The sequence below is a fragment of the Pseudorasbora parva genome, chromosome 12 (assembly GCF_024679245.1).
Source record: "Pseudorasbora parva isolate DD20220531a chromosome 12, ASM2467924v1, whole genome shotgun sequence".
Taxonomy (NCBI): Eukaryota; Metazoa; Chordata; class Actinopteri; order Cypriniformes; family Gobionidae; genus Pseudorasbora; species Pseudorasbora parva.
Window position 1 is genome coordinate 12269976 of NC_090183.1, and position 23906 is coordinate 12293881.

The following is a 23906-nucleotide window of genomic DNA, read 5'->3' on the forward strand; positions in this document are numbered from 1 at the left end:
TTACCGCTTAGTATCATGGATATTGACAAAATGTTGTACTCTTTGTACAGTACACAAGAAAGTCCTGGCTCATTTGTAATTTATCTTTAAACATTGTGTTCTGATGTTAGTGATTTTCTTTTTGTCCAAAGAAATATAACAAAAGATCTCTAAAAGATTTTCTTTTACACACAGAAGCAAAACCATTTTGTATGGTAAATATTACATCCTTAAACAAAAAAAAAAATAGCAAAATACCTAAATGTAATCGATGGAATCACTGAAGAAGTCTTTAAAGTTAATTAACAACAAAAATAATACATTTTGTTCAACTTTATGGAGAAATTCTTTATATTGTAATGTCCCCTCTATGCTTACCAAATTCTATGAATCTTGTGTCCATAGGAAAAAGGAAGACTTTTTTGGCATTTTTTTCCCCTTTACCATTCAAATCTGTGAGACTACCACATCATAGTCTATTTTTGACTTTAAAACAGAGCGGAATTCCTTTCATTTATTAATTTATTAATCAAAAAAGGTCGAATCACTGAATTCAATGTTTTTTGGGTGTGTAGATCAGTGGAAGTTGCAATACTTTCAAATGAAACTAAACCACACTCGCTTAGGTTTTCTTAATGAATTATTTAAAAAAAAAAGAGAGATTGTGCAGCAACTGATAGATGAATCAATTTAGAGAATCAGACTTCTTGAGTGACATGTGCTTTGCTGCAGAATAAAAATAAAAATAAAATAAAAATACAAGTGAGACAAAGAACATGATTACAAAGATCATTAAACATTGCCTACTGAAAATGCAAGTGCTTTATAAGAACTGAAAAGCACAGAAATGCACAATTATTTAAATGAAAGACAAAATTCAGTATCTATTGCATGTTTATTTAGAAAACAACATATTTGGCACACCAGAATAGCAAAAGACTGCTCATAATGAAGTAAATATACAAATGAAACAACATAGTTTGTTGTTGTATGAGCAAAGAGAACATCTGAAGTACCACATTAAGCCTCTGGTCACACAGCAGTGTCATGGAGTGTGAAAACACATAAGTATTACTAATGATGTTGGTGGCATATTGTTGTTTCTTTTTGTCTTCTCTCAGTCTAATTCAAGATGCTTCAGAGGTTATGGTGTTTTGCATATATCACTTGTTTAAATGTAATTTTCCTTAATGTTTCATTAGAAGGCTTTTGCAACTCCTTTTTTTGTAAACGAACATGAGACAGCATAAACCAAGCCATTCCTTGGGACTTGGATTCTTTCAATAAGTTCATAAATGGGAAAAAAAACGAATAAAATGTAATTCAAAGTTCAAAGATTGATACACTTGTTGATTATACTTTTAGTAAAGCATTTTAGTCAAATATACAGTAAGCTTTAGTCAAGAAAAAGAAAAAAAAAACATGAAAAAAACCACACTATATTTCCTGACAGGCACATGTCTGAGAAACATACATAAGGCAACATAATACTGCGCTAACATCAACAAAACAAGTAAGTGCATACATACGTCATAAAATATAAAATTTTTGCCTTACAGATAGAATCCAGAATCCAGACACACTTGCATGGGATTTTAAGGCAAATCATTTTTCATTTAAAGATTATTAAGTCCTATACAACATCAGCTCTCAAAATTGTTTAAATGGGGGTTGACCTAAAGAGCCTTTAATAAAGGACATCCTCATTTCCCCATAAGCTCAGTCCACACTTTACACTGCTACAGGATCAACATAAGAGTACTGACAGACTGCAACTCTGCACAATGGAGAACATTCCACATGTATGATGTGTTGGCCCTTATCACCACTATCACATGCACACATAATGGTACTAAAGCAAACACACATTCATTACATTACAGTCTGATATTGATATAGTCCCCTGACAATTTACCTTTGAAGTATCAACGCTATATTCCTACTGTGTTTTGTGAAAACAGGAAGGTAGGGGGAGTCAAAACTCACCAAAAATTTACCAATGCTTTACTAAGAGGAATACAACTGACTGTTGCAGTCCTCCTTTATTATTACATTAAGGAATGTCTAACAAACACTGATGAAGAAGACAGACAGACAACTGAAACTTTCACTACTCTCCTAAAGGGCAATAAACTGCTGCAATAATTCATATTGCTCCAATGAAAAACACTCAAAAATAAAGTCAAACTTAGTTGTAGTATCGCTGTAGCGCTCATCACTTAGTCATAATAGAAAATATGTACTAATCTTTAAAACAAAAACAAAATGCTATAAAAAATATGCTGTCTATCATAGAACACCATGTACTGTTTTTTATGGTTATATCATACATTTGGATATTTTAAAGAACTACTCTGGTTGAAAAATATCAGAAACAGACAGTACCAGAGAAAACAAGATAATCGAATAAAGGAAGGATTGTCAGGCCCTGAGAAAAAAAAAATGGTTTCTTTCACCTAGGTATGGGGGGGAGGGGAGGTGCACCCCGCTCTTTCTTTACTGAACCTGAAACAGACAGAAATATACAAACACACGCACTTAAACACATGGGTAATGGATTGTGCCGAATGTTATTCAATGTATTCACTGGCGTGAGGAAGCGACAGCTGCGGCTCAGTTTTGTCAATGTGCATAGCAACAAAAGAACATAAGATGAGAAAACAAGGCTGTGGGTGGTTACCTCGGTTTTCGTTCCTGGCCAGTTTGCTAGGATAGGTCTTCTGACAGGGAATGTAGGGCTCTGGAGGTGGAAGGTCTGATACAGGTCGGAACGTGAAGCGTGATTCCCACTCATCTTGAATAAATAAATCAAACACACACACACACGTTTGTTTTTGTGAATTGTGGGGACATTCCATAGGCGTAATGGTTTTAATACAGTAGAAAGCGCATTTTCTATCCCCCTACACTGCCCCTACCCCTAAACCTAACCATCACCGGAAACTGCACATTTTTACTTTCTCAACAAAAAAAAAAACTCAATCTGTATGATAAGCCTGTTGAAAAATGGGGACATTGGGGTAGTGTCCTCATAAGTCACCCTCTCCTTGTAATACCTATGTCATACCCATGTCATTGTACACATTTGTGTCCTGATGTCACACACACACACACACACACACACACACACACACACACACACACACACACACACACACACACACACACAGAGAGAGAGAGAGAGAGAGAGAGAGAGAGAGAGAGAGAGAGAGAGAGAGAGAGAGAGAGAGAGAGAGAGAGAATCTGCGCATCCAAGTTCATTGAGTGTTATTTACAGCTAAATAGAAGTAAATTGTGACTTCAAAGCATATGCTGGGGTCCAAACACATTCACATTCTATTGACAGCATTTGTGAAATACCGTCAATTTCTCACAAAATAATTTAATTATAATTCCTCAGTTTATAAAAATAAAGTTTTTAAAAAAACGGTTCAGAGTAATGCCACTTTTGTTCTGACCAACTGAGAAAAACGGCATTACAATAAATCACATTACCAATGGTGATTAAATCTAACGATCGCTTCGCTCATTTCACATCAAACCGTGCAAATTATTATTATTGTTATACTTTGTTCTCAAATAGTTAATGATAACAACATCAGCATCGCATGACAGTTTATTTAGTGTGTGGTAGCGTTACCCATAGATTTCAATTTCTGTACAGTCTAATTTTTAGCTTTTGACTACGGGTGAATATTCAGTTGTCACTGTAATCCAGAAAGGTCCAAACGACAATCACCGATGCACTATCAAAATTATACTTTTAATTATTCCAGCTGCTGTGAGAATAGGCTATAAATGATCCGCCACCTGCAGCATCTTCACATGTGATACTACTAGCCAGACTCCTTCTTTATGTATGAAGATATGATGAAATGACGCAAAGACAAACGGGGCCATGCTTGAATTTCCTGTGGAAAGCTACCAGTACCACTCAAATTAGGATACATTATTACAAGCTCACCGTTGTCAATCAAGCTAAAGAGATAGTTTTGAACATCGGCTGGTTATGTACTTACTCAAATTGATTTTGGATCATTTTTAACCAAAAAAAAGTTACAGACTGCAGTGTCTTGACTACTACACTAAGGAGCTGATTGAGAAAAACCCTGAAACAACAACTTCGGTGGCCAACAGAGCTCAACATGCTGCAAATGAAGAGAACACATGCAAATAAAAAAACACTAGCAAATTAAGAAAAACATCATCAGTTTGACAACACATATGCTGCAAATACTCATGACGCAAACCAAATACAGAAACGCTGCAAACAGCACAGACCACAACGGAAATGTTTCAAGGGGACGCCAACAAGTGATTAAGTGATTTCTTGTTTGTTTTTTTACATTTATTTTAACATTTATTTTAACTTCTTGATCGTATGCTCGTTGTATTTGCAGAAGCAAAAAAACGTACGTGGGTGGGTCCTCCTTAAAAATGTTTTTACTGGAGTAGATTTTTAACATTTACATTATGTGCAAATAGCCTGTCTTGTTTATTAAATGTCTTGTTGGACCACACAAAATCAGTTCAGTTCACACATGCAAATTCATGCAAATTCCCCTTGTAATTCACCGATTAGAGCGTGGTACTGTCATATGATGCCACCAGGAAACTGCCTACTGAGTCAAGTGTAAAAGAGCCTGACTACCCTGCACAAAATCCAGATCTGAATGGCTTTGAGATTAATTAAAACCCGGACTGCAAGCCAGATTACAATGCCCAATATCCACTGATGCTCAAATGTTTGAAATGGAACAAATCCTCACTGACAAATTCCATTATCTATTAGAAAACCTTCCCTGAAGAGTGAAAGCTGTTATAGTAGTAACGGTAGGACCAATTACTTAATAATGCTAATATTTTTGAGACCAACATTTCAACAAGCAAATGGGAGTAGTGTCCTTTAACCTCTGGTAAGTTGTACAATTGAGAAACAGAATATTAGAATACATGGTAATTGTTCTTGGTGAACTCTACACTCTTAAAGTGCCACTATTATACTATTTTAAAGTTTTTTTAAAAGTCTCCAACAACAGGTTTGCATGCATCACAGGTCAAAAAAACGTTTCATTTTCTCATAATATACATTGCACATCACCACAATGTTCAACATACTCTCTAAATCCCTCCTTTCCACAAGCTTACTCTGCTCTAATTGGTCAGATGGACCAGTCTGTTGGGATTGGTCTAGCGCTAATTTCGGAAACAAACGGCCATTACCTTCTAGAGAGGCTTCCTAAAGCTCAGCGATTAATGCACACAGTAACGATGACCTTGATTTTACACCAATCCCATTGGAGTCTAAATTAATGATGAAACATTGGAAGAACTAGTTATTCAACCCGAACCTTGCGCAGGACGTTTCTCAGTGATGCTACTCAGTTTGAGGTACATTATGAGATGTTTCAACTGTAATTTGTAATTCTGTAATTCAACTGTTATAATTAGGGTATTTTAGCAGATTATTGAATCTGATTAGACCATTATCATCTCACTCAAAAATGACCAAAGACTAATTTAGTGTAGTATTTAGATAATTTAGATAACTTTTTTCTATTTAAAACTTCACTCTTCTGTATTACATTGTGTACTAAGACCGACATAAAATGAAAAGTTGTGATTTTCTAGACTGATATGGCTAGGAACTGTACTCTCATTCCTGTGAAATAATCCAGGAACTTTGCTGCCGTAGCATGGGTGCAGCAGTGCAATGATATTACTCACACAGCACCTGAAAATAGCTCCAGCACGCTCCCTGTGCAAGCAGTTTGTCACGTTGGTTGTTTTTTTGTTTTTGTTTTACAGAAGTTTGCCTATTTTCAGGCGCTGCGTAATATCTTTCCGCCGCTGCACCCATGGTACGGCAGCAAAGTTCCTGGATTATTATGCAGGAATGAGAGCGAGAGAAAATCACAACTTTTAATATCCCGTCGGTTTTAGTACACGATGTAACAACAGAAGAGTTTGAAAGTTTACATTTTAGTTTAAAGTTTTAAATAGGAAAATATTGAAAGTCTTTGGTCACTTTTTGAGTGAGAAGCAAACGGTCTAATCTGATTCAAGGATCTATGCTAAGCTATGCTAAAAGTTATACAGCCAGATCTGGAGATCAGCTGAATGGATTCGAAAACAGTAAAACTCAACTGTTTAACTCTAGGGGAGTTGGAAAATTAGCCTTTTTCAAATAAAGTGGAGTGTTCCTCAACAAACCTGTGTGTGTGTGTGTGTGTGTGTGTGTGTGTGTGTGTGTGTGTGTGTGTGTGTGTGTGTGTTTCTAATTTATTGCAGTGCATATGCGGGAACTGTATCAATAACAGCGCATATGATAGCTCAGCACTAACATGAATGACTGATGTAACATTAACGTTTGCAAAACAAATCTTGCTCCATCCTTTATCTTTACATAAAGTTGGAAGACAGACAGACAATCTGCCTTAATAGACACTAGTCTCTAGGTAATCTAGGTAATACTGCAGCCCACTTGTCTGGCTATCACCAGACCAAGCTCAATTTAAAATTGAACATTGGTCTGGGGAGTCTGCTCTGTATATTCTACTGCACAAGAGGTGTGATCAACGAGCATTATTTGAATGACTCTGCATGACTCTGAGAAAACCCGTCGTTCTCAAATCATATTAAAGATTCTTTCAAAATGAACGACTCATTCATGTACGACACATCACCAATACATACACAATATGAAACACAATAAAGATATTGTAGAGTACAGGGTCTTCTCGACATGATGCTATCCCATATGTGCTGCAGTGTTTGAGGGGGATTAATTTTTCCCTGGTGTCTGCTCATGTGGACAGGCAATATGCTAATATTTTTTCTTGACGTCACAATGAAACGGTTTGTAATCCGTTTGAAAAATGATCTGTTTAATTGACTCAGAGTTAACTTACATTTGAGAGACAATAACATTATATATGGTTCACTTTCAGATTTAAAACTTTGTGAATATTTTCAGTCACTTAGAACTGTTACACACTACATGAAAGGTAATTATCAAAAATCCATAATCCATTAAACAAGCATATGAATGGCTCAATACCTATATGATGCCCTTGATTGTGGTATCCATTGCCCATAGGTGGGGGAGGAGGGGGCAGTGGACCAGAGGAGGGTCTGTCTGGTGGGAGCGGTGGTCTACTGCCACCACGGTGAGGCTCCACACCTGGTCTGTTTGGCGGAGGAGGGGCTGGTGATGACCTCACACTTCCCCCTCCTCCTCCTGGACGACTCGAAGGAGGTGGAGGTGGAAGAGGACCTGTAGACAAAAACAAAAAAAGGACACATTAATGATAAAATGATTGATTTCTAGATCACCCTGCAACAACTTGCCACTACTCCTCCTTTACCTGATCGTCCACCTGCATTTCTACCCAGTGCAGGCGGTCTCTCAGAAGGAGGTGGAGGAAGAGGTCCAGATCGTCCAGGCGGAGGGGCAGGAGGGTGCGAGCCAAGTGAAAGGTTCCGCTCGGGAAGGCGTGGGGTATGCTCCTCGGGAGAAAGCGAGCCTGGACGTCCTGGTGGCAGTGGAGGTGCTGCACTTACAGGTGCCCGCAGACAGGCGGGAGCAGGTGTCGGAGGCGGAGTAGGTTTACTACTTGCTGATGGAGGAGGTGGAGGTGGCGGGCTGTCCCGTGTGAGTGGCAAAGAAGAACGATTTGCAGGGGGAACAGGTGGAGGACGGTCATCACCTCGACCAGGTGCAGGGGGAGGAGGGGGCCGTCCGGCGTGACCAGCAGAGGGTGAAGGAATCGAAGGAGGACGACAAAATATATTTGGCACCGGTGGAGGAGCAGGCTGCCGTCCAGGGGGATTTGGAGGTGGAGGTGTTGGGGCAGAACCCAGGCGGGGAGCTCCTGGAAGTGAAGGCGGCCCCCTGTTCTGTGCGCCACTCTGAAATGGCCGAGGGGCACTTGGAAGAGGTGGAGGAGGGCCCCCTGGTGTTTCAGGACGGGGTGGGGTCATCCGTGGGCGTGGAGGGTCAATAGATTCCGTGCGTTGCATAGGCAGACGAGGGGCAGAGCCAGGTCCTGCTCCAAAGGGCCGTGGACCGGTGCTACGAGCCCCGGGTGGCAGAACTGGAGGTCTGACACTACTAGAGTCTGAAACAGAGAGCAAATAATCTAGATATATAATCTATTATAATTGTGAAGTTCTTTTCTAAATAGACCTTTTTCTGCATTTGCAAGGAAATATTAAATTGTATTTCATAATTATATTGCATTGTATGTTACAAATATTATTATAAAACAGTCAAGGGTTATAATATCAGCAGCCATATCACTCACATTGGTCAAGATTTGTAGATCACTCAATCCCTAGTGAGGGTGAAGTAAGTGGACAGAACATTATGTTTTAAATATTTGTACGCTCTTACCATCTCGAGTGGAGCGTAGCTTTGGCATGCCCCCCTGGAAGAGTCCACCCAGACCACCTGGAGCTCCACCTCCAAACCCTCCCCCTCCTCCACCTCCACCTCCACCTCCTCCCCCTCCAGGCCCACCTCCTCCTCCACCACCTTTGGGTTCTGTCAAACAAACACAAATTTAATATTTTGGACTGGAGAGCAAATCTGCAACCAGTAAGTGTTGCTACTTGTTTCACATTTAATTGTAAAAGCGTAAATTAACATGAATAATACTTTTTTTTTTTTTTTCAAACAACAACATGTGACAATTTATACAACCTGGACTGGAGAGCAAACCTGCAACCAATAAGCGTTGCTACTCGTTTGCCAATCATAAGAAAGGTATATTACATAGTAGTTAAAAAAAAAGGTACAGCAGAAAAAAAAGCCTGTTTAAATATAGTTATTAATTTTAGTGTAAATCCATTAGATGCAAGTTCTTACTGTCAAGTATTGGGGCGCTACGGTCATTAGTAACCGCCTTCTTCAGCCTTGCTCCTTTGCTGATGTCCGACAGCAGAGCATTCCTACCCTTCTCCTCCGATTTATTCAAGACAGGCTTCTCAGTGTTTGCCTGCGAGCAAGCATAGATATCATTAAAAGTGTAGAAATCATTAAAACAATGCTGCCTCATGACTTCTCCACTTAAAGCTGGAATACACTACACAACACTCGCCCGGATATTTGCCCCAATTTGCAGTCAGGAAAAGTCAATACTAGTTGAAGAAAGTCCAATCCAGTCTGCAGATTTTAGACAGCTGAGCAGGACAATGAAGGCTGTCCCAATTCGAAGGATCCTTCAAAAGAGTCCTTCATTTCCCAGGCAATGAAGGATTCAACAGCTGGATCCCTCACATCCTACCCTATCCCAGAATTCTTTACGCACCAGGGACGACAGGGTTTATTGTAGAGAAAATGCTGGATTACACTTTTATTGAGATTCAACTAGCTCGAATAATGCATCTAATGATATAGAATAGCTCAAATGTTCACATAGATTACCAAGATGTGATTTTATATAGTTTAAACTCTTTATTATGTACATAAATGGGCCACTGTGAACATATTTAGACAGGGTTTGAACCTATTTTTTTTTGAGACTATTGAATATAACTTTCAAAAACGTCCGAACATTTCCGCCCCTCATCAACGGTAGCTGTCACAGTTGCAAGTCGCCAAGAACAATCATCTGTAGCCTAGACCGTCCCATTTAACAAGTCTGAGTCCTTTGAAGGTGAAGCCCCTGAATTAGGACGCAGCTATTGTTTTTTATTTGTCATGCATCACCTTGCAATAAGGTGCATGTTTCTGTGTGAGTTGTGTTCAGAACGACTTGAAAGTCTGTTAGTGTGTGATCCTCATTTGTTTAGTGTATAATGCCACTTTTAAAGTCGGCAAGTATATGATGCCTAGTGTTTTAAAGCCTCAAATTTTAAAAAGTTGTGTAGTCTATTCCAGACCAATGTGTGTGTGTTTATTTGTGTGTACCTGAGAGAAGGTGGGGGGTGGGGGAGGGGGAGGTGGAGGAGGCACCGGCATCTTTTCTCCTTGGTGTCACCTCCTCTGACTGAGACCTGATGAACAGAAAAATAATGTTTATATATTTATATATTTTCAAAAATAAATTGTGTCGCTTGCAAAAATCATTGTCATAATGTTGAGTGGTTTCCAGAGTGTTATGAAGTTCAGGATGGTTATTTTATTAAAGATATAGATAATTCCATAATTTACTCACCCTCAAGTCATCTTAGGTGTATATGACAATCTTTTTTCAGATGAATATAATCCCAGTTATATTAAAAGATGTCCTGGCTCTTTCAAGCTTTATAATGGCAATGAATGGCAGCCCAAAATTTGAAGACCAAAAAAGTGCATCCATTATAAAAATGTATTCATACTTCAGCTCCGTAAATCGAATATGGAAGGCGGTCGGCCGGAAACTAGACATTTTACTTTATAACGTGTTAAATATGGATATTTTTCTGACAAAAAAACAAAACAAAACATAAAATCACTTTCTTTCTTTGTCTTTATTCACCCCCTGGAGCCGTGTGGATTATTTTTTTAATGGTAGCAAATTTTGGGCTGCCATTCACTGCCATTATAGGTTTGGAAGAGCCAGGACATTTATTAATATAACTCTGATTGTATTCGTCTGAAAGAAGAATGTCATATACACCAAGGATGACTTGAGGGTGAGTAAATCATGAGCTAAATTTAATTTTGGGGTGAAATATACCTGTTGATTGGAATCTTTTATTTGCCTATTATTTCTTAGAAAAAACAATATTTTACCAAACATCTTCACTGCTTATTAATATTTGAAAAACATTTGTCTACCAATTATGTAATACTTTTTTCTAAATACCTTAAATATTTAAAATAAGTTTATACAAATTTCTGCAAATAAAGGAATACAGAAAATGTATTTATTATTTTTTATTTGATGGTTGCACATCATGACATATTTAGAGTAATTAAATTTAAACTTTACATATAAAATGGCACAGAATTTAAGTTTTTCAAAACTACATGAAACCAATATTAATACAAAGACCTCATTTCTATGACCTCTGAGTGGCACAATTGCTGTATCCAAAAACTGGAAAATGCTGCCTTCGCAGGAAACATTTCAAGGTAGGAAGGCATCAAGGTGCGTCCGAATCCAATGTTAGATTCACTTCCTGTGTCCTGAGAGACCTTCATCTGATCAATTTTTGAAGGCAGCCTAGATATATCCTTCACTGCCTTTAATATCCCACAATCCTGTGCGTTCCATTCGATGACAGTTGAACTAAAAAAATCAAGATGGTGTCTGAAAGTTGAGGTTGCTGCTAGTTTGTGTGTAAATGTATGTTTGCCACTTCTGATGTCATTTATAGCAAGAAATTACTACAGTAGTAATTAAATGTTTGTTTAGTTCTCACCAAAGCTCGCTCTATTTTGTTGTAGATCATTCTACTGTTATGCTGCCTCAGAAGTCTTTCGTGAGGTACCTTAGCGCGCTTACGCTGCCTTATAAGTCATTGCCTGATAAGGCACCGAAGCAACAAGTCAGCCTAGATTTTTAAGTCAGAATGAAACGTAAGTTGCAATAGTCTTTCCTATTGTTATGTATATCTAAGTGAAGCAGCTATTCTAACAAGAAAAAATGCAGACTTGTTATGTCCATCAGAACAAAGATTAAAGATTATGTTTAATAATAATAATAATAAATATGTCCACGGATAAATCATTAATAATAATAAGTACTGCAATATTCTATTAAAAAAAAGGAATTGTTCATTTTGATTGCACGTTGACTTCATGGAAAAGTCATATTTGTCATTCAGCGTATTATCTTTGACCTTGTAATGTTGCTTAAACACCATAAACAGGAAACCCGACCGTAGCACAAATAGCACCAACTGAAACATCACATTTCTCACGTAAAAAAAAAAATAATTCTCTAAATCACTGGTACTAACCACACCACATAACCTTAATAAAGTGGCCTCACATAGCCACAACATTTTGAAGGGGATGGACAGTGTATTAAAATACTCCATTGTGCTATAGACCAAGATCCTTTATTGTGCATGTTGGCAATGCAGAAATAACACTGTAATAGACTCGTTCTCATAACATTCTCACACACACTCACATATACAGTAATAAATAAAGTGTTTTAGCACCACATGCACTATTCTATCACATTCTTTCTTCATGCCAAAAATTACACACTTTATTTTTAATTTATGTGCAAGTTCAATGAAAGTCCCTTATACTGCTGACATCCGGAAGAGATCATAAACAGGAAGAGCTACAGCATTATACCTCTCACTTCTCAATCTCTTTCATAAACACACATCCATAGTTAATATTGTCCAGACAAAGATGGCAAAGAAACAATAAAAGATTTAAAACCAGAAGTGTGAACACAGATGAGACGAGAACAAGTAGACACACAAACACTGAAACACACTCACGGTTTACAAGCTCTTTAAAATGTCTACTCTTTCATAATCAAGATCTCTCAAGGGTGTCTTACAGACAGCCACATCACACTACATTTCTTTTTCCTCTCTTTCACTTCCCCTCTCTCTCTCTCTCTCTCTCTCTCTCTCTCTCTCTCTCTCTCTCTCTCTCTCTCTCTCTCTCTCTCTCTCGCGCTCTCTCGCTCTCTCGCTCTCTCTCAGGCATTTTTTTGTTCAGAGGTAAGCAGACGTCCGGTCAGTTTGGCTCGCTGTGAAGTGGGCAAACCTCCTGATGGCGTGCAAAAAAGGTCATCATACAGTAAAACTCAGACATGCATATTTTCATAAACAATTATGTGGATTTCAGTTGCTGATCTTGACTGATATCTTTGTTACGGATATCACTAAAATGCAGCCACTACTTGGAAAAGTGGAGTTAGCAATCATTTAATCATCACTTCTAGAAATGTTTGAGATCCCCTTATGGAATGTCAAAGCTGCCAAAAAAAAAAAAAAAAAAAACATAAATAAACATACAAAGAAATGTAAAAAAAAAAAAAAACAGAAAGCAACAAAATATATGTATATACATGAAAAGCAAAACAACTAAAATGATTAATTATTTATACATTTATTTCCATATTTATGTATTTATTTCCAATAGCGTACTGTGGGGTTTCAGTCAGGGCCTTCACTAACGATCAACACACCCCATGCCGTACAAACCGTCTTTTCTATCCCCTTACACTGCCCCTGCCCCTAAACCTACTCATTACAGTAAACATTCCGCATTTTTACTTTCTAAAAAAAACCTCATCCTGTATGATTTATAAGCATTTTGAAAAATGGGGACATGGGCAATGTCCTCATATTTCACCCTCTCCTTGTAGTAACTGTCATCATAATACACATTTGTGTCCACACACACACACACACACACACACACACACACACACACACACACACACACACACACACACACACACACACACACACACACACACACACAATGCAATAATACAATAATGCACTGTACGCAATACTGCTACGAGCTTCGCTTTCATAGTGTTCGTTGGGAAGGGGGCAAGCAAAAAGTACACGCGAGACCTGTCATCCACGGCGGCCATAACTCATTTCACACAGAACGCTCACAACCTACGAAAAGTTCAAACGGCTGATGACATCAGCAGGGAGTAGCACACCGACACATTGCTGGGCCTCTGGGCAGTTCAATCACTACACATCAAAATTTGATTGGCTAATGGGTCCTGCACACTGTGCGATTTTTCAAAATCCTTTGCGAATGTCCCTTGTCAGACTGTACGAACATGATCCCCGTGTCACACTGTAAGATCTCAGTTGACATTAATGTCAGACTGCACGATAGTGAAGGCGCGCTAAAAACGGACGCGGGCAAGAAATCTCACCCTGAGTTTTATATCATCAATGAATGACGCGTTCAGTGACAGTGAGCTGCATTACACGCGGGACTGAAATGCTGGCTACAAATACATTTCTAGCTCTCGTTTTGGTCATAGTTTGTCTTGAAAAACCAAGATATTTGACTGTCGTCGTAGGAGAAGTCACACTGCAGGATTCTGTGCCAAATCTTCTGACACTGCCAGAATTTCGTCTGAGGTCAAATTTGATTGGAGTGCTCATTAATCGGCGGCCGGTGAACATGTCAAACTAACGACCAAAGACGTCAGATTTTAGCCTAGGATTTGAGGAATCTTTTAGGATTTCCTAAATTTTTCTCAGACGGCCAAATCGTGGCCAAAATCGCACAGTGTGCACCCGGCTTAATAATGACCCACGTCAGTCAAAGCTATGGTCCAATGGAAAATAGCAGCTTCAATGGAAGGCAAGCTATTCTGCTGGTCCTCGGAGCTGTGATGCGTTTAGATGACATAAAATACACCAAAAATAAATACATTCTTTCTGGAAATATTATCGTAACATTTTATATTATATATATATATATATATATATATATATATATATATATATATATATTAGGCTTGGGCGGTAATACGGTAAAATGGTATACCGCGGGATCTAAAAATAGCAACGGTATCAGTTTCAATACCGTCAAACTGTCAAAAAAAAAACCAGATGAACTTACATATTGCTGATCAACAATTAATTATTAAATATTTACTAATTAAACTATTTACATATTAAATACTATTTATTTATTAAATGCCTAAATATGTGTATGCGTTGTTGTGACAGCGTGGATGAGAGAGAGAGAGAGAGAGAGAGAGAGAGAGAGAGAGAGAGGGAGAGAGAGAGAGAGAGAGAGAGAGAGAGAGAGAGAGAGGGGAAAAGACGGCGAGTCGGGCACTGAGTTATTCGGTCTCGAAAAAGAACACAACTTCTGCAGTTTGGAAGTATTTTGGGTTTTGACGGTAAATACAGACGAGGCAATTTGCAAATTGTGCAACAAAAAGATGACCGCGAGAGATGGAAATACCTTGAATCTAAGGGCGCATATCCGAAACTGCTGCGTGGATGAAAAACCGGGCGCACCCTCCGACTATGCTGTAATATTGCCGAAGCCTTTTGTCACACAGCTGGCAATGTAAGCAATAAGCATGAACTCCACAAAAATCAAGTGGACATGGGACTCACAAAAAAAAAAAAAAGTCAATTGTCTGACAATTGTCTCATAACGGTAAGCATAAAACGTGCAGAGAGTTTCTCAGGGGCAGGGGCTCAAATGTAAAAAATTAAATAAAAATATAGGCCTATATATATATATATATATATATATATATAAGCCAAGCCAACAGTTTGTTGACGCTGTCTGAGCCTTACATCATAATGTTTTAATTATTCACGGTAATACCGTATACCAAGGTAAAATAGGGAGGAGGTTTGACGGTATCAAAATTTGGATACCGCCCAAGCCTAATATATATATATATATATATATATAAAATATGATTTTGACAGGACCAGCAGAGAAGGCCCTGATGGCCCTGACAGCCCACCACTGTTTATTTCCATATATATTTATTTATTCATTTATTAATTTCTATTTATTTAAATGTATTCCTTTCAACATTTATTTATTTATTTATGCATTTATTTATTTCTACATTTATTTGAGCATAGTGTAATAAATTGCTATGTCTGAGGTAAACCCCACCGGTTTACCTCAGACATAGCAATCGAGCTCAGAGTAGGCAAGAGCAAAGCGTTGAGGCCACAGTGACACCTTGTGGTGTGGCTGAAATACAATAAGTACAGCCTACTGATGTTGATACGCTCTGTGATGAAGGACTTACAGTGGCGCAGTAGTGCAGCCGTACTAAATTAAACCACAACACAAAGAAATCTACACAAAACAACGGAAATAATCCCTACCACAAGGGGTCTTTTGGAGTGCAAAAAAGTTAGTTTTCTTAGCCATTGCTCTATAAATTGGCCAGTCTTACAAAGATATAAATATTACGATCAGTTTTAAGAGTGGAACCATTGTATAGCGACATGAAATATCAATTTAAACTCACCTACATGCATTAGCTGCATATTCTGTGAACGTTTTTACTCGCGATCACGGCGCTTGATACCTAAGGAAACGTCTGCCAATTCCACCAAGTGGTTGAAACGTATAATTTTATGAATTAAAATGACTGATGATTCCGTTGTGTTCTGGTGATTTTGTTGTGTTGTGGCTCGTTTCCGCTGTGTTGTGGCGATTTCATGTGTTGTGCCTTGTTTCCGTTGTGTTATGGCGATTTCTTTGCATTGTGGTTTAATTCCGTTGTGTTGTGGCGATTTTGTTGTGTTGTGTTTTATTTAGTACGGCTGCACTACTGGGCCACCGTAAAGACTTGGATAGGGATATGGCCAAAATCTTATATCACAGGTTAAGTCATATATCACCCTTACTATAGCCTACTGTGTTGTAAAATGTCCTGGGCAAACAAACATGAACAGCATCTTCAACAGATCTGATAACAGGGACTCTGAAATGGAAGCGCTTGATATTTTCTCACGGAAAGGAAGCAGCGCACATATAGGCTACAGTGAAGTCCACGCAAGCATATTGATCAATGCATTTGAAACGAGACCATGTTTTTCTATTAAGCGGTGGTAGTCTTTAGCCTACTTCCACAAACTCATGTCCAGGGACAACCTTTTTTAAAGTATGAACATCATGTAAATCCAAAAATATGGCATGATGGAATCAATGAAGTGATACGTTTAATATGTTTCATATGAAACTAAAACAGACAGCAGGTGGCAGCAAGTCATAATCGTAATGTGTGAGTTCAATCCATTCATTTGATTCCTAAAAAGGGGTGAAAGTAACTTTCCCTTGAGCTTATATAAAAGGTCATGGTAATATAAAAATATCCTGTAAGATTCAGAGCTGAAAAAAAAAACGTCCTTGTTAGTCAAAGCTTTTATAGACACCAGGCCCAGAAAACCATGTTCAAGGGAACAGCATAATTATTGATAGGCTATTTTTCTGGACCATTTTTGGATTAACGTGACGCTCATACTTTTAATAAGTTTGGACATGAGCTTATGGAAGTAGGCTAAATACTACCACCGCTTAATAGAAAAACATGGTCTCGTTTTAAATGCATTGATCAATATGCTTGCGTGGACTTCACTGTAGCCTATATGTGCGCTGCTTCCTTTCCGTGAGAGAATATCAAGCGCCTCCATTTCAGAGTCCCTGTTATCAGATCTGTTGAAGATGCTGTTCATGTTTGTTAGCCCAGGACATTTTACAACACTGTAGGCTACAGTTATATGACTTAACCCGTGATATAAGATTTTGGCCATATACATATCCAAGTACTTCATCACAGAGCGTATCAACATCCGTAGGCTGTACTTATTGTATTTCAGCCACACCACAAGGTGTCACTGTGGCCTCAACGCTTTGCTCTTGCCTACTCTGAGCTCGATTGCTATGTCTGAGGTAAACCCGCCCTCCTCATTACCCTACACTCAAAGAAATGTAGAAATAAATAAATTAAATAATTAATAAATGCATAAATAAATAAATGCATAAATAAATAAATGTATAAATAAATGTATGCATAAATAAATGTATAAATAAATAAAAATAGAAATGAATAAATGTTGAAATAAATAAAATAATAAATAAAAATGGAAAAAAATAAATATTGAAATAAATGTATAAATAATTATTCCTTTTTATTTTTTGCATTTCTATGTATATTTATTTATTTTAGCTTTTTTACATTTCTTTGTATATTTCTTTATGTATTTATTTATTTTTTAATATTGGCAGCTTTGACATTCCATACTAAACACATAACTTTTTTGGGAAATAATCATTGGATTTTAAAATATTAGTTTTGCTTGACTGTGGTAGGAAGAAAAGAAAAAAGCTTGGTTCCATTAGCAGTTAACACCAGGAAAATCAGTTAGGACCACAGAGCCGAACGTTTCATCACCTATTAAATATTCATGAACCCTGCTGATTAGATTTATGACATGTCACTGTACTTTTATGTCTGTTTGTTTGAGAATCCCAACCAGGGTTGCATTTCCTAAAATAATTGATAACCAACTATGGTCACAAGTTCAGCATTACAACATAGTTCAAGAATTCAGCTTTTCCTAAAACACTGCGTTCTGAGTTACAATAAACATTCACAAACAGCAATGATGGGGAACAAAAATAGTGAAGTAGGTAAAAAATAAATAGCTGTGTTGTTCATGTAACTGAACCATAATAGTCTCAAATCATTGAGTGACAGTTAGCTAAAGTTATTCCTCCACCCCCTTTGCGTGATGTCATTATTCAGTTTTCTGTTATTCTTCAGTCACAAACGATGGCAGTGCAGCCATGTTACTACAGTTTTGCGAAATAGTCATGACTAACCAGTTGATTTCTCCAGTGATGCAACATACTATGGTGGTTAAGCAGTGAGTTGATTTGTTGTACTGGTAACACACCCCAGAGTCCAGACAAACACAGCAACATATAGCTAAACCAATAGCCTGAGTTTGAAGTGGGGCTTTTTGATTTTACAGCCAAATGAGGGAGTGTTCAGATGTTTTGGGTGCTTCTCGTTTCCTTTACTCACATCTTAGCTTCATCCCCTTAGGACACAAGCCAAGGATACACCTGTGTAACCTCGCTCATGACTCTTCAAGAAGCCTCCTCACTCACAGGCTGGATCCAAAAATCGCTCCCTATACCCTCAAAAAGGGCATTATTTCAGGGGACTGCCATTTGTAGTGGTGTCCGAAACCATAGTGGGTGTTATCAAGTGCACTCTTTCTATCTCACATTGCACCGCAATAACAAGTGTACAGCCGATGTACACTCAACAGCGCTCTGATTCACTCACTCTTTTTCATTCACTTCTTCAAGTGAACTGTATTTGTGGACTAACATAGAGAATAAATACAACTTTCAACTTTTAGCTGCACCTCACCTAACCGTTTAGGAAGATTTGCAACTTGCAGTTGGAGAAGAGTTTAAATAAAAATTGTCTGTCAAATTGGATACTTCCTGCTTTCTGTAGTGGCGCTTGTGTGCTTTTTTTAAATCTTTGCTTATTGCAAACAAATACTGGTACCGCTATTTATACTTTAATGGCACAAAGAAGTAAAACATGTGAAGGACATGCACTGCTTCAAGTCAAATAAAATTATTGATTTGATTTGTCAAGTCTGATCGATTTGATGAAATTGAACACACCAGGGGCGTTTCCTCTGAGGCAAAAAATGGATGAAAAAATAATTGATATTACAAACATAAATTATTTATATAAAAATAAAACAAAGCAAATATTACAAAATGTGTCATTAAAAAGTATTTTTTTAAATAGTTTTTAAAAAAAGTAACACTGTGACACCCGCAGGTGAAGTTACAACGAAAGGCTTGCCTCCCCTGAGTCCATTGACTTTCAACAGACCCCCCAAAGCATGCGGTGAGTTTGACAGGTAGTAATTGAGAATGAATGGAAGAAAGTCACGTGAGTGGAGGCAATGCCTCCACCAGTTTGTTATTGGATATGATTGGTTCTTGTGAAAAATCCTGCCTCTTGTTTTTGTGCACATTCTCGAATCGGCCTGAATGAAAACAATGATGGAGTCAATGGGAAGACTAATTCAAAAATAAATATACAGTTCATCCACTTATTTATCACAGCTTTATCACATTAAAATCAAACTTGAAATGGCCTGAAAACATGATGACTGTGGGGTGTTTTAGTGAGTAATCACCTTGAGGAAAATTTTAGGTACATCTTTGTGTCTGGGACCATTTGATGACTGCTGTAAGCGGACTATTAAAAAGAAAAGCTGAACATTAGTTCACAATTAATATATAGTTTAAATTCTAAATTAGTTTAGTTGTTTTTTTTACAGTTATGTTCATATCATAGTGGTGGAAAAATTACCTCACCTTTATGACGCAGACTACTGCAAAAAAAAGTGTAAATGACAGAGGGGAGAACAAACAAGAAGAAAGGGGGTGAGAGAAAAAGAATTTAATATGTAGTGAAGAAGAGATGAGAAGTGGTGCACAGTAAAAGTTCCTGGACACAGATTATATTTACATTCCATGTGTCTTGTGAGAGAGAACAGGGAAGATGGACTATGGAGAATGTGATGCTAGATATGCACTGCACTGTCCGGATGGTGCTCTACATCCAGCAGTCTGAAATGTCATGATGTCTAAAACAGGGACTTTGGCTAGACATTATGTTCTTTTTGGAATTAGTCTAGGCCAAGTGTGTGTTTTAGTGTGCCAGTGTCTTATGCAAGCCCATAATGCATTTCACCTCTGTAGCAGTCAAGAAAGTCAACGCTGCATCCCAATTTGCAGGTGTTCTGAATTGTATCTTAGAGTCCTCTATAGCAACTTGTAAGCAACTTTCACATTTGACATATGACTTGTGAGTAATTGATATTGTAGAACAAAACATGAAATGATATTCTAAAAATCGATAGGAAATTCCAGAGGGAACCCACCTATTTAGCCTTTCAGGATGTCTTAGAACTTTAAGTGCAACAGTCAGGTTTAAGTCAAAATTTCCATAGGGGAATTGATTATTAACAATAGCTACAAGGTTATTTATCGATGGTACAGGCTTTTCTCATTAGGTTGTGTCATATTTTTTTAAATAATCACAGAGGAATTCCAAGTGATAAACTAAACCCATGATTCTGCAGAGAAATCTCCCTAATCAGAGAATCAAAACAAGCAAATTGTGTCAGTAAAACTCTTTAGTGCCACCCACTCCCATAAAGCAAATGACTTGATAAGGTTAGTCTTCCCAACTCTCTCAAAATATTTGTAATTTTATTCATATTTTTCAATAAATGTAAAATAAGTTGTTTATATGCACAAGCAACATCTTTAAATCAATAGTTATTTTATTTATCTGTCGTCTTTAATTTGTCATTCACAATGCTTCATAGTTATTTCCATGTCACCATGAAATCAATTTCATTTTTTCAGGAATATTGAAGTATTTATTATAAATGATTGATCTGTGTCCCATCATTTTGTATTATTATTCATGTGCCCTTGTAATATTTAATTAAAATAATATACAAGAAACTGTTTCACTCGGGTGTGTGTCACAATAGGGAAGAAAAGCCTATCGCAACTTCTGCTTTAATCACAGCTTTCTTGTACCTTTGTTTTTTTTGTCCAATTTTAAAAGTTTATAATGTTGTGATTCACCTCATAGCTGGTTGATTTGGTCTGTGACTTTAATAAAGACTTTTCAAAATATCACTGTGGGAAAAAATGATTGGGAAAAATACTTCCGGAACTGAGGCAGCTGAAAAAGTTGGCTGGTGCTCTATTGAGGTGCAGCCAAAGACCCTGAATTCATGGAATCCAGATGTAAGGCCAATGCCAACAATTAAAGGTTAAATCCGAGATATCCTGACCTCTCTAAATAATTTGAACTCAAATAAGAACCGAAGAGATGGGAGGAGTCCTTCAACCACAACCTGCTACATCATACATGCAGAATCAGGCAGGAAGGGGCCACCCACAGAGAACCATGCATTAGTTTATTTGAAAGTGTCATGTCAAGTTGTAAAGCAGAATTTCTGTCATTTGCTCTTTGCAGTGTTTGCTTATAATACCACATCAGAAGCAAAAAAAGCAGCTTACGAATGCTCAGCTAGCATAATGCAAGTACATTTCAGCAAATAATATGCCCACTGTCTCTTATTCTGTCTTTCCATCACTTTGTAGGCAATCTTTATTGTCCACTTCCTTTCTGAAACTCAGCATAATATTGACACCTCTGCCTAGATGCTAATGGATTATCTCAGATCTCATCACATGATTTCTGACTCTTTGAATGGCTGGCCAAATAGAACGCTAAACCACCAGACAAGAGAGAAGTAGAAGTTATAACAACTGTCAAAGAGAGGAAGTCAATGCAGAGAAAGAACTCTATTTGTGTGACTTATGACGCCTAAAGTGACTTGTTCATAAGTTCTCACTAAAACTGCAGATTCAAATTCACAACAGCACACTGTGATTTTAAAACAACAGTTAATAGTGTCACATTTCACACTAGCTGAAACCACATGAAAAACAAATCAAGAGCAAGGATAGGCATTGCCATCAGCAGTTACAGTCTATGCGGTAAAAAGTCTTTAACACAAGAAAGAAATCTCACTCGAAAACTACATTTCTCAGCTTTTCAACGAGCAAGCGTTTTCATGGTAGCAATTCGTCAGGCAAACTGACATTGGCATGCCTAGTGTGTTTACAAGACAATTCTACATCAGTAAACACACAAATCTACATAATCCCAAGCCAAATAACACACAAACAAAGAGCTTTGAGGTATCCTATTTAAAAGGAATGAATAGAGTAAAACAATGACACTGTGTTTGAAATGCCTTGTGACATTGACAGTGCAAAATAATGTGGTCTTTGATTTACCAGAAGAAAGGAATTTTAAAATAAAAAAGGAACGAAAAAAGGAAAGGAAAAGCATATGACTTGTATCTCACTGTGGAGACCCCATGGCCTTTCAATTAGAAACACATGCTCACAGAAGTCCAACTCACTTGGACTAATCGACTCTTTTAAACAGTTCATTTCAAAGACCGGTTACAATATAAATAGCCTAAATTAATCAATTATAAAAAACACAGATTCATTCATTATTTTAAGGCATAGCCTACTGTAATTGCTTCACCACGTGGTTTCTGACATCTACATTGATTTTTTTTTCTTTTTCCTTAATGTTTAATTTCGATTAAGCTGTAGCCTATAACAATGGTGGTTTGTTGCAGCCATGATTTAGCTCACAAAGTAATTTATTTATCTTAATACTTTTTGATTTACATTACACAATACTAAAACTAATTTAAATCTTTTGGCTGAAAACATTTCTCCACGTTTTTATAGCTCGTATTTTGATAAAATTTAAATGCAATCAAGTTGTAAACATTAGAGCATTATCATTGAAATCCACAGCTCACTCCAAATATTGATTTTATTATAATCTCAATCACTGGTCCAGCCGAGCATGTCACAAAAAGTAACAAATCGATCGGTCTGATTTTAACCGATTCAGTGAAAAGATCCGACTCAAAAGAACGAGTCGTTTACTAATAAGAAATCGTCTGCTCCTACAGCAACAACCAGATTTGAAGTAATTGTGAAACGACAACGGTCCTTTATAATAATGTGGAATTTGTTTGAAAGACAAAACTAAAGATGTGTTGTGTCTCTAAACAACAGAAAATTGTTTGACTTATTTTCCCTGCCACATAGGCTACACGGTCTAACTGGCAACCCTGTGGGGAGACTTCCTCTAAAAGTTGGCACCGTTTGTGCTTTTGTGGATAAAAATGGGTTTAAACTGAAGACTTAATAAAAACCCACACAACAGTTACAAGTTTTCGGCAATAAACAAATCACGGGGATATCAAAACACAAACTAGAGCCTTAAATCGCGCGTTTTTAAAGCAACAGGCTGCGTAAACACTCACCGGTGGTTTGCGTCTTTTTCTTCGCGTCCTCCACTTACGAAACAAATGCAGCAACGATCATCATCATGAAGCATCTGCACAAACACAGAGGAACTCAAGTTTTGGGCCACTCCTTCATGGCAGAAAAGCAGAAAACACACAACTTCTCCCCACTGTTTCCGCCCAGCGCGTGCAGCCTGCCCTACAACCCCATCACATTCACTGGAATAACATTCAAAGCTTATCGCTTAATACGGCATGCAACAATTCAGTCTCAGCAGTATCACATCTCTTTAGATGAGGGAAGTACAGCTCGTTGTTTTGAATGAGACGTGATATATTCTAATTATTTTCTTTACCCAGTTTTTCTTCCTCCACCAACGCAACACTCTTCGTTCCCTTATCCGGGACATTCGTCTGTGATGCAACGTTTCCAGATGTGTACGACTGCCTCGAGCTCAGCTCAAACATCTGTCAAGCCGTGTAGAGTAGACCGTGAATGTGTGGAAGATGTGACAAACATGTCTATCAGATTAAATTCCGAATTGATAAACTCAAAAGTACTCATTTTAGATAAATTGATA

General features: G+C 37.6%; 1 protein-coding gene across 1 annotated transcript; it reads right to left on the reverse strand.

Moving 5' to 3' along the window:
* Positions 1-855: 855 nt before the first annotated feature.
* On the reverse strand, positions 856-23804 carry wipf1b (WAS/WASL interacting protein family, member 1b). The gene is made up of 9 exons (XM_067459149.1): positions 23682-23804; positions 23344-23417; positions 9893-9978; positions 8849-8978; positions 8375-8524; positions 7347-8099; positions 7040-7255; positions 2660-2773; positions 856-2484 (listed from the first exon to the last, which is right to left on the reverse strand). Exons 3-9 carry the CDS (start codon positions 9941-9943, stop codon positions 2432-2434), a joined length of 1467 nt encoding a protein of 488 aa, XP_067315250.1. The 5' UTR covers positions 9944-9978; positions 23344-23417; positions 23682-23804; the 3' UTR covers positions 856-2431.
* Positions 23805-23906: the final 102 nt, after the last annotated feature.

What these genes read in the sequence shown, in the direction of transcription:
- wipf1b (XM_067459149.1), bottom strand. Translation starts at nt 9,943, where the DNA reads ATGCCGGTGCCTCCTCCACCTCCCCCTCCCCCACCCCCCACCTTCTCT. An exon ending in CAATCAAGGGCATCATATAG is followed by an intron (nt 2,774 to 7,039) that starts GTATTGAGCCAT and finishes TATTTATTCAAG; the next exon opens with ATGAGTGGGAATCACGCTTC. An exon ending in GGCCAGGAACGAAAACCGAG is followed by an intron (nt 2,485 to 2,659) that starts GTAACCACCCAC and finishes TGTCTGTTTCAG; the next exon opens with GTTCAGTAAAGAAAGAGCGG.